Source organism: Apus apus, chromosome 29, assembly GCF_020740795.1.
Source record: "Apus apus isolate bApuApu2 chromosome 29, bApuApu2.pri.cur, whole genome shotgun sequence".
Taxonomy (NCBI): Eukaryota; Metazoa; Chordata; class Aves; order Apodiformes; family Apodidae; genus Apus; species Apus apus.
The window spans coordinates 125,725-137,260 of NC_067310.1; the positions used below are offsets into that span (position 1 = coordinate 125,725).

At 59.5% G+C, this 11,536-nt stretch overlaps 1 protein-coding gene across 1 annotated transcript; it reads right to left on the reverse strand.

The window, feature by feature from the left end:
* Window positions 1-1,254: 1,254 nt before the first annotated feature.
* Window positions 1,255-11,530, reverse strand: WIZ (WIZ zinc finger). Its single transcript, XM_051641586.1, has 7 exons — window positions 11,164-11,530; window positions 7,627-7,934; window positions 7,398-7,527; window positions 5,802-6,332; window positions 4,126-4,554; window positions 3,361-3,553; window positions 1,255-2,443 (listed from the first exon to the last, which is right to left on the reverse strand). The coding sequence occupies exons 1-7, from the start codon at window positions 11,510-11,512 to the stop codon at window positions 2,281-2,283; spliced, it is 2,103 nt and encodes a 700-aa protein (XP_051497546.1). The 5' UTR covers window positions 11,513-11,530; the 3' UTR covers window positions 1,255-2,280.
* Window positions 11,531-11,536: the final 6 nt, after the last annotated feature.

Here is an 11,536-nt window from a genome sequence, read left to right on the forward strand (position 1 = left end):
ACGCCCCCTCCCGACCCCGGGTGCCCGTCCTGGGGACTCGGCCACAACGAGGTCACCACGTCCACGTGGCCCCGTCCTGACCCCGGGTCCCCTTTCCCAAGGTCAAGGCCTCTTCCCGGCCTCCCTGTCCCCACATCCCGGGATCCGTCCCCATCCCGACCCCGGTCCCGCGGTGCAGGACGCCCCGGGAGCGCTGACCCGCGGGAGGATGGGGAGGCTCCAAGAGCCCCGGACGGATCCTTGGGCTGATGTCCGGGGTCCGGGCCCTGCCCTTGGGCCACAGCAGCCCCAGGACACGCTCCGGGCCTGGGAAGGGTCTGGCAGGAAAGGACCTGGGGGCTCTAACTGACCCGCGGCTGAACCTGAGCCACAGTGTGTGCCCAGGTGGCCAGGAAAGCCCGTGGCCTCCTGGCTTGTCTCAGAAACAGTGTGACCAGCAGGAGAGAGGTGATTGTCCCCCTGTCCCCAGCCCTGGTGAGGCCACACCTGGAGCGTCGTGCCCAGTCTGGGGCACCTCAATTCCAGAGAGATCTCGAGGTGCTGGAGCGAGGACAGAGGAGGCAACGAGGCTGGGGAAGGGCCTGGAGAATCCATCTGGTGAAGAAGGCTTGAAGGAGCTGGGAATGTTTAGTCTGAGGAAGAGGAGGCTGAGGGGAGACCTCAGCCCCGAAAGGTGATTGCAGAGAGGTTGGTGCTGGTCTCTTCTCACAGGTCATTAGCGACAGAACAAGAGGAAACGGCTTCAAGCTGCACCAGGGCAGGGTCAGACTGGACATCAGGGACAAGTTTTGCTGTGGTCGGACACTGGAGCAGCTGCCCAGGGAGGGGCTGGAGTCACCATCCCTGGAGGTGAGGAAGGGTCGTTGGGATGTGGTGTTGGTGGAGATGGGGGAGGGGAGAACTTGGCAGAGCAGGGATGATGGTTGGACTGGGTGATCCCAAGGGGCTTTTCCACCCTGAATGGTTCTATAATTCTATCCTGACCCCCCTGTCCCCACATCCCAGGACACGAGGCCACATCCCAACCCCCCTTCCCTTAAACCTTCCTGGGGGGAACCCCAAAACTGCCCCAGTTCCTCCCACCCCCACCCCCAGTGCTCCTTCCCCATCCCACCATTCCAGCTATTCCAGACTCTGCTCTTCCCCTTCCTTCATTTCCAGAAGAATTTAATCCATCGTCCCATATTCCCGGGTACAAGAATCACCTGGAATTTCCACCCCCCCCCCAAAAAAAAAAAAAAAAAGTTGGAAATAAAAAAAAAAAAAGGAAAAAAAAATCTTTATCCGTTAAAATTCCTCCCGAAATTGGGAAGTTTGGGGCTTTTCCCAAATAAAAAGGAATATTCCTGATTTCTACACAATTCTAGAGTTTAAAAAAGAGGGGAGGTTTATGGAGCAGGATGAGGAAAATTGGGGTAAAAGAAGGAAATAAAAAGCAACAGGGAAAAACAGGGGAGGGGGAATTTGAGCCGGATCCTCCCGGAGCCGCCACGACCGATTCCGGGTGGGAACGCTGGGAATTCCCTGAGGATTTTCCAGCTCCCATTAGAGGGGTTTTTCAATCCCTATTTTCTCTGCTGGGTGGGTGGCACCCAGGGAAATTCAATGGGATCAGCTGGGATTTGGGGGGGGAAGGGGGTGTGTGAATCCATCGGGATTTGCTGCGGTGGAAAAACGCGGGAGGGAAACGGCGGCTTCTTTTTTTTTTTGGTGTGGGAAAAAGGGATTTTGGGCAACATGCAAACCCAGAACCGAAGAATTCCAACATCTAGGAGAGACTAAAACTTCCTGGTGTCCTATGGAAAAAGGGGAACTCGAATATACATGAACTCCAAGGGTCATATACAAAATCCACAGCGTTTTCCAGGAACGTGGTCGATTCCCGAAATTCCAACCCGGCTTCATCCCGGTGACACCGTTTGTTCTTTGGGTTCAAAACCAGCCGGATTTGGGGAAGTGAAGGAAGGGGGGAATTCCCTTCACTTCCCTTCCCTTCACCCCCCCCCACCCCCTATTCCCAACGGGATGGGCATCGAGTCGTTCCCTCCTCGATCCCGGTCCCGCTTCCCGAGGGTCTCGATCCATGTAGTGCTTGTGGCTGGGATTTGTGGCCCCCCCACCCCCACCCCCTCGATCGGGGGGGGAGGCTCCGGAGGGGGCGAAGGCAGCATCGATCCCTCCCCCCTTCCCCTGATCCCAAACAAAACAAAAAAAGAAAAAAAAAAAAAAGATAGGGAATGGTGGAGGTGGGAAAGGGGGGTTGAGGATGTTCCGGCTCCGTCACGGAGCCTGGGCCAGGGCGGGGGGCTCGGGGGGAGCGGGGGGCGCGTCGCTCCGGAACGGATCCGCTTTGGAGAAATTCATTTCCAGGATGTGTCGCTGGAGATGTCGGACCCATTCCTCCTGGATGGAGAGGGGGCCTTGGAATTCCACCTCGCAGAACCTGCGGAGAACACGGAGCCACATTGGGAATGGGGGCAAAGTCCCCAGAAAGAGGGATCCAGGGTAGAAGATCCCTATGGATTCGGGATAGAGAATCCCTATGGATTTGGGAGAGAGGATCCCTATGGATTTGGATCCCTATGGATTCAGATCCCTATGGATTCAGGACAGAGGATCCATGGGGATCCTCTACCCTCTATTCCTATGGATCCGGGATAGAGGACCCGTATGAATGTGGGAGAGAGGATCCCTGTGGATTCGGGGTAGAGGATCCCTATGGATTTGGGAGAGAAAATCCCTATGGACCTGGGAGAGAGGATCCCTATAGATTCAGGATAGAGGATCCCTATGGGTTCAGGATAGAGGATCCCTATGGATTTGGATCCCTATGGATTCAGGACAGAGGATCCATAGGGATCCTCTACCCTCTATCCCTATGGATCCGGGATAGAGGATCCCTATGAATTTGAGAGAGAGGATCCCTATGGATTCGGGGTGGAGGATCCCTATGGATTTGGGAGAGAGGATCCCTATGGATTCAGGACAGAGGATCCATAGGGATCCTCTACCCTCTATCCCTATGGATTCGGGGTAGAAGATCCCTATGGATTATGGGTAGAGGAACCCTATGAATCCAGGATAGAGGATCCCTATGGATTTGGGAGAGAGAATCCCTATGGATCTGGGATAGAGGATCCCTATGGATTCAGGATAGAGGATCTCTATGAATTTGGATCCCTATGGATTCAGGACAGAGGATCTACAGGGATCCTCTATCCCTATGGATCCAGGGTAGAGGATCCCTATGAATTCAGGACAGAGGATCCCTATGAATTCAGGACAGAGGATCCCTATGGAATCAGGGTAGAGGATCCTTACAGATTCAGGACAGAGGATCCCACTCCCCAGGGGACCAACCTGCACTTGAGGGTGTAGATGTTCCCCACGAACTTCACCAGGGAGGTCTGGGGCGGGCGCGGGACCAGCGAGGGCACCGGGCGCACCCGCGGCGGCGGCGGCCGCGCCTCCTCCAGCTTCTGCTGGAACTCGTTCCCCTCCTCGTCCCGGGGCAGGGGGGCATCCAGGGGTCTCGCCTGTCTCCGCTCAAACTCTGGGAGAGGGGAAATCAGGGGGAACTGAAGGTGGCACCACTGGCACCGGGAGCAGCCCTGGATCATCCTGGGGAACTGGGAGGGGGAGGAGGAAGAGGGAGTGAAGGAGGAGGGGGAAGAGGAGGAGGAGGAAGGGGAAGAGGAGGAAGAGAAGGAGGAGGAAGAGGAGGAGATGGAGGAGGAGATGGAGGAGGAGATGGAGGAGGAGATGGAGGAGGAGATGGAGGAGGAGATGGAGGAGGAAGAGGAGGAGGAAGAGGAGGAGGAGGAAGAGGAAGAGGAGGAGATGGAGGAGGAAGAGGAGGAGGAAGAGGAGGAGGAAGAGGAGGAGAAGGATAAGAGGGAGGAGGAGGAAAAGAAGAGGAGGAAGAAGGAGGAGGAGGAAAAGAAGGAGGAAGGAAAGAAGGAGGAGGAGGGGAAAGAGGAGGAGAGGAAGGGGGAAGGGACACCCTGGGGGTGTCTCAGCTAAAATCCCCCCCACATTCCAGGAAAGGGCAGAGGGGACAGGGCGGGACCTCCCCGGTGCCAGAGCCCCCCCCATCTGCCCCGTCCCACCTTCTCCCCAACTCACTGTTGATGTTGGAGCGCTGATGTTCCTCCAGCTTCACCAAGGAGAGGGGGGAGGTGATCATGGGCCTCTCGCCGCCGCTTCCCCCATCCAGGATTTTTCCAGCCTCCAACTCTCCCCCCAGCCCTTTGCTCAGGAGGGCGACGCCTCCGGCCGGGAGGCCCAGGGGGACCCGGCGGGCGTCGTGATCCCGGGAAGAGTGGGAAGAGTTCCGGAATTTCTTGGTGAAGGGACGTCCCCCCTGGATGTAGCTCCGATAGGCGCCCGCCTTGTGGGGCCGGTGCCGGATCCACTCGCTGAGGGTCTCGATGGGGGACCCGTTGACGCACCACTCGGTGACCCCGAACTGGCGCAGGTGGGCCCGGGCGTGGCTGGCCAGGGCCTTGCGGTTCTCAAAGTACAGGCCACAGAGCTCACAGCAGGCCTCGCTGGCTGGGGGGGGCACGGGGGGAGGGGGGGCACGGGGGGAAGGGGGGACATGGAGGGGAGGGGGGACATGGAGGGGAGGGGGGGACACAGGGGGAAGGGAGGATGTGGAGGGGAGGGGGGGACGTTTAGAGGAGGGGGGACACAGTGGGAAGGGGGGGATATTTAGGGGAGGGGGGACACGGGGGGAGTGGGGGGTATGGGGGGAGAAGGGGGGGATGTGGAGGGGAGTGGGGACAGGGAGGGGACAGGGGGACATGGAGGGCAGGGGGGATGTGGAGGGCAGGGGGATGTGGAGGGCAGGGGAGGACATGGAGGGGAGGGAGGTCATGGTGGTGGGGGGGACAGGGAGGGGGAAGACATGGAGGGGAGGGGGACACAGAGGGGAAGTGGGACACAGAGGGGAGGGGAGACACAGAGGGGAGGGGGGAACCGGAGGGGAGGGGGGAACCGGAGGGGAGGGGGGAACCGGAGGGGAGGGGAGTCATGGTGGTGGGGGGGGGGACCCGGAGAGGAGAGAGGAACGTGGAGGGGAGGGGGAGCCAGGGAGGGGGCCATGGAGAAAGGGGGGACACAGTGGGGGTCAGTGGGAGTCAGGGACGTGGCCCCTGCCGCCACTTCCCCCCAGCACCAGTTGCATCCTGGCTCCAGGAAGGACATTCCCAGTGTTTTCCAGCTCCAGCAGCATCACCCCCCCCAAGAGCCAGGCTGGGATCAGGGGAAGCACCAACCCCCAGTCATGGGATGGTTTGGGTTGGAGGGACCTCAAAGCTCATCTAGATCCAACCCCCTGCATGGGCAGGGACACCTCCCACCAGCCCAGGCTGCTCCAAGCCCCATCCAACCTGCCCTTGGACACTGCCAGGGATGGGGCAGCCACAGCTTCCCTGGCCCAGGCTCTCCCCACCCTCCCAGCCAAGAATTTCCTCCTCATGTCCAACCTCCAGCTCCCTTGGCCAGTTTCAAGCCATCCCCCCTGGTCCCATCCCTCCTGCCCTTGGCCCAAGTCCCTCCCCAGCTTTCCTGGAGCCCCTTCAGGCACTGGAAGCTGCTCTAAGGTCTCCCTGGAGCCTTCTCCTCTCCAGCTAAACACCCCAACTCTCCCAGCCTGTCTTCAGAGCTGCTCCAGCCCCAGGATCCCTTCTGTGCACCCCCATCAGGCATTAACCCAGCATAGGCCTGGAGGTTCCCCATGGACATCCCAGAGGGGGTGACCCCAGCTCTTCCCAAACCCATCCCACACTCCCACTTACAGGAATGGGTGGGTTTCTCATGCAGGGCCTTGGACTTGAAGGGCAGCTCGGTCTGGATGTAGGACTTGTGCTTCACCTCCCCGTGCGGCCCCAGTCGCTCCTCGGCCAGAGGTCGTTTGGTGCCCAAGGGTGCCAGGAATCCCCCCGGGGCCTTCCCGGCCAGTGGAGCCAGGGAAAGCTCCCGGTTCAAGGTGGAGCTGCTGGGATTGGGCTTCCCAGGCCTCCCCCCGAGCGGGGCCAGGGCCATTCCCTGGAGGATCTTCCCAGGGGACTTGAGCTCCGTCCCTTCCTCGCCGATGGCTTTGGGGGGTTCGATGGTGGCGGGATGAGGTTCCTTCTTGATGAGGCAGGGTTTGGATTTCTTCTTGAGGATCTCCCGGAGGGTGTCGATGGGGGAACCGTTGACCGACCACTCGGTCACCCCCATCTGGCGCAGGTGGGAGCGCGCGTGGCTGGAGAGGCCCTTCCGGTTCTCAAAGTATTCCCCGCAGAACTCGCAGCGGATGTCGCGCACCGGGTCAGCGCGGGAGGCTGAGGGGACATGGGCGGAGTCATGGAGTTCTCAGGGTGGGCAGGGACCCCTGGAGATCATCCATCCAACCCCCCTGGAGAGCAGGGTCACCTCCAGCAGATCCCACAGGAACCAGCTGGGCTGGGAATGTCTCCAGAGCAGGAGACTCCACAGCCTCTCTGGGCAGCCTGGCCCAGGGCTCTGCCACCCTCCCAGGCAACAAGTTCCTCCTCCTGGGGAGCTGGAACTTCCCATGTTCCAGCTGCTGCCCATGGCCCCTTGTCCTGGCCCTGGACACTGCTGAGAAGAGCCTGCTCCCACCCTCCTGACCCCCCTGCAGATCTGGAGCAGCCTTGAGGAGACCCCCCCCTCAGGCTCCTCCTCTCCAGCTCAGCAGCCCCAGCTCCCTCAGCCTTTCCTCACGGGCCAGATGCTCCAGTCCCCTCAGCCCCTTGGTGGCCTTTGCTGTCCCCTCTCCAGCAGCTCCTTGTCCTCCTGGGGAGCCCAGACCTGGACCCACTTCTCCAGATGGGCCCTCACCAGAGGGGCAGGAGAACCTCCCTGCCCTCCTGCCCACACTCTCCTTGATGCCCCCAGGAGCCCATGGGCCCTCTTGGCCACCAGGGCCCGTTGCTGCCTCAGGGTCACCCTGTTGTCCCCCAGGACCCCGAGGTCCTTGTCCCCAGAGCTGCTCTCCAGCAGGTCCCCCCACCCTGTGCTGCTCCCTGGGGTTGTTCCTCCTTGGGTGCAGCTCCTGCACTTGTCCTGGTTGAGCCTCATGAGGTTCCTCTCCAGCCTGTCCAGGTCCCCCTGGGTGGCAGCCCATCCCTCGGGGGTGGTACCCTCCCCTCCCAGCTGGGTGTCACCACCAAAGGTGCTGAGGGGACACTGTTCCATCATCCAGGTCATTAATATATTGACCAAGCTGGGAGAAGGACCATGCTGCAGTTGGGTTTCCCCAACACCATGGCCTACTGGGATGACTGGGAAGAGTCCTCAGCCCCTCCCAGAGCCCCATGTCCCCAGGGAACACGGTCCTGCTTGGCCCCATGGCCTGGAGTGGGGGAGGTGACAGCTGAACTTACAGAGGTTGAGGGGGGACATCTCCTCCCGCGGGGACCAGGCTCGGTCGGAGGGGTGAGGTTCTCCATGGAGTCCTCCCGACATCATCTCCCGTTTGATTTCCACCCTCAGTTGATCTTGTTTGAGTTTCTTCTGCAAGGAGGGAGGAGAAAGGCCTGGAAACATCTTCCGGGCGGTGGGAGGTGGGGACGAGGTAGGAGATTGCCCCATGGGGCTGCCAGGTTGCTGGACCTTCTTGGGAAGAGTTGGGATGTGAAGCTCTCCGGGACCGCGCGGCTCCAGGGATCCCATGGTGCCCAGGAGGGTCTTGGCCATGGCTTTTTGCCCAGGTCCGGGGCTGTGGGAGGTGCTGCTCCGGGGCTGGGTCCTGCGTTTGAGGATCTCCCGGAGGGTGTCGATGGGGGAACCGTTGACGTACCACTCGGTCACCCCCATCTGGCGCAGGTGGGAGCGCGCGTGGCTGGAAAGGCCCTTCCGGTTCTCGAAGTATTCCCCGCAGAACTCGCAGCGGATGTCGCGCACCGGCTCCGAGCCCGAGGCTGCGGGGACAGGTCGGGGTGGGGAGACAGGGAGAGGGAGCAGGCTGGCTCAACAGACATGGGGGCACAGCCCATCCCTGCCCGCAACTGGGAATCATAGAGTCATGGGATGGGTTGGGTTGGAGGGACCTCAAAGCTCATCTAGATCCAACCCCACCATGGGCAGGGACACCTCCCACCAGCCCAGGCTGCTCCAAGTCCCATCCAACCTGCCCTTGGACACTTCCAGGGATGGGGCAGCCACAGCTTCCCTGGGCCAGGCTCTCCCCACCCTCCCAGCCAAGAATTTCCTCCTCGTGTCCAACCTCCAGCTCCCTCGGCCAGTTCCAAGCCATCCCTCCTGGTCCCATCCCTCCTGCCCTTGGCCAAAGTCCCTCCCCAGCTTTCCTGGAGCCCCTTCAGGCACTGGAAGAGCTCAAACACATCATGGAAACACAGGAGAACACTGGGGGGTGTGGGGAGCTCAATGGAAGAGCCACAGAGCACCGGGACAACCCGGACATTGTGTCCCTTCCCTCCTTGTGGCACTGGGAACTGGTGACTCCTGCTGGTGCCGCGGCGCCTGAGCCCAGGCAGGGGTTGGGATAAGACACCACATGCCTCAACCAAGCACATCCCAGCTAATCCCAGTGCTGGATGCTTGGCCCTCCAAGGAGGCATCTCCCAACCCCTGGGAAGTGCTGCTTCCCAGCAGAGTTGATGAAGAAGAGGAGGAAGATGAAGCAGGAAGGGGTTTTTCCACAAACCCAAGCCAGGAAATATCCTGGAGGAGGGACACAACTTGACTGGTCCCTCCTGCCCTCCAGCTGTGGAGGGAAGGGAGGAGCCATCAGCACAACCTTGGGAAGGGGACATGGAGATAGATCCAGGCCTGGAACTGGGGCAGAACCACCACGGCACCTTGAACTCGCAGGGCAAGGGGGACTTGGGCAGGATCACTGGAGGATATTCAAGTCCAGCCACTCCCAACGGTGGGAAGAGCTCACCCAGGAGACCTGGGTGGTAATTCCCAACATGAGTTGGGATTTTGGGCATGGTTGGAGATCCCAGGAGGGACCAATGGAGAGGGAGAAGCAGCCAAGCCCTGGCACCAGCTCCAGATTCTTGGTGGGCAAAGGAGAATCACAGAGTCATCCTGGTTAGAAAAGACCTTGATGATCATCAAGTCCAACCACAACCTAAATCCACCAACCACAATCTCATCTACCCCTTCAGTGCTGAAATCACCTCCCTCAGCACCACATCTGTATTTCCTGTAAACACTTCCAGGGATGGTGACTCCACCACTAAGTTCTTCCTCATCTCCAGTCTAAACCTCCCCTGGAGCAACTTCAGACCATTTCCTCTGGTCTTGTCATTATTCACTTGAGATGAGCCCAACACCCACCTCCCTACAACCTCCTTTCAGGGAGTTGTGGAGAGCAATGATGTCTCCCCTCAACCTCCTCTTCTCCAAGCTAAACATCCCCAGTTTCCTCAGCCTCTCCTCATAGGACTTTTTCTCCAGATCCTTCCCCAGCTTGGTGGTTCTTCTCAGGACAGGCTCCAGCCTGTCAACATCCTTCTTGTAGTGAGGGACTCAGAACTAATCTCAGTGCTCGAGGTGTCACCTCACCAGTGTTGAGTACAAGGGGACAATCACCTCTCTCCTCCTGCTGGCCACACCATTCCGGATGCAAGCCAGGATGCTGGTGACCTTCTTGGCCACCTGGGCACACTGCTGGCTCATGTTAAGTTTGCTGTCAACCAGGAAGGAAGGAAATGAGCTGATTCCTGGTGCCCTGGCTCAGGATCTGCCCGTGGCTCAGCCAGGAGGTCACCTGCTCCTCCACCTTCGTTAGTGGGCAGCCCTAACGAGGGGGAATTCTGGTGTCGACCACGAGGCAGGAGCAAAGAGGCTTTGGATGCTGAGTCCCCCTGCTCCAGCAGAGCCACAGGCACATCCTCCAGCTCCAGAGTCTGTCCCACCATGGAGCAGTGTCTGGCTTTGCCATCCTGGAGCTTTCCAGCTTGGGAAAAGAGAGAAGGAAACTGGGATGGAGCAGTTTTACAGCCCTATGGCTCCAAGAACCTGGGAGGGTCTGGAAATCCCCAGGATGTCCACAGCATCCCTCTGGTTGGAAAAGATCTTCTACATCATGAAGTCCAACCACTACCCTAACTCTGCCACGTCCACCACCAAACCCTGTCCCCTGGCACCACATCTGTCTTTCTAGATGTCTCCAGGGCTCAGCCACCTCCTGGTGCAGCCTGGATCACCCAGTCCAACTCCTGCCCCAGAACAGGACAAGCCCAAAGTTCACACCATGTCCCTGAGGGCATTGTCCAAATGCTTCTTGGATATTGTCAGGCTCAGTGCCATTCCTGCTTCCCCAAGGAACCTCTTCCAGTGCTCCACCACCCTCTGGGTGAAGAATCTCTTCCTAATGTCCAACCTGAACCTCCCCCTGCTCATCTTCCCACCATTCCCTTGGGTCCCATCGTTGGTTACCAGCAAGAAGAGGTCAGCACCTCCTGCTGCCCTAATAAGGAAGGTTGAGAGATATCAGGGCTTAAAGCTGCCCCTGCAGCAAAAGAGAATCCAGCTCCTTTAGGGCAGGATACGATCCCAAAGGTGCCACAATTCCCACCGGGAAAGATAAAGCTGGTGCTGCCACCAGTGGGACGGGCAAGTCTGGTAACAAGGATGAAGAACCAACGAGCTGGAGACACCAAGAGCCCTTTGGACTGTGGATGGGAACGTTCTGGGCAAGGCAGGGAGCTCTGGGAAAAGGTGGGAAGAGAAGGTGGGAAAACCAGCCTGCTCCCAAGGATAAGTCAGCAATGCAGCTTGGGGACAGGGCAGTGACAGGGTCCCAAGAGCTGTCGTGGTGCAGCTCCAAGGGCACCCAAGGCTGGGAAGAGCAGCCGAGAGTGAGTGGATGGTGGCCAAGAAGGAAGAGCTGGGATTGAGCTGTGGAGCAGGAGGGATCTCCAGTGAAACCACGGCCTGAAGAAGCCCAGAAAAGTGGGGTGTGACGGGCTGGGAGGGGCAGCACTTTTCCTGAAATCCCAACAGGAATCCTTCCCTGTCAGGGAAAACCAGCACCCATCCCCCATGCACAGCTGTGACCAAACTCCAGCTCCTCCCCAGAGCCCCCTGGCCTCCTAGCTGGGGAGGGAGAATCCAGACATCTCCTCCCCACCTTTTCCCAAATGGAAAACACAGGAAAAAAACCAAGAAACTCACTTAAATTCAGGGGTCCTTCCTCATCCGCCTGTGGCCACTGCGCCTTCGGGGAGCTCTGCAGGGGGCTCAGCGAGAGCTTGGAGCCCTTCTCCTCAGGATTCTTGGGAGATGGAGACCCCGAGAGAGCAGGTGGCACCTTCTTCAGGATGGGAGATCCCGGTTGGGAAAGGTTTTTGGAGAAGCCAGGAGGGGATTTGATGGCTTTGTTGACGGGAGCGTCCAGCGAGCGCTCGCCGGCCGCCTTGCCGAGCGCCAGGAGGGAGGGTCGGGGAGACGCGGTGTCCTTGGGGGTCTTTTTTCCCAGGGGGGGACACAAGGAGCTGCCCTCGGGCTTCCCCTTCTGCTTCATCAGTTCGTAGAGGAGGTCGATGGG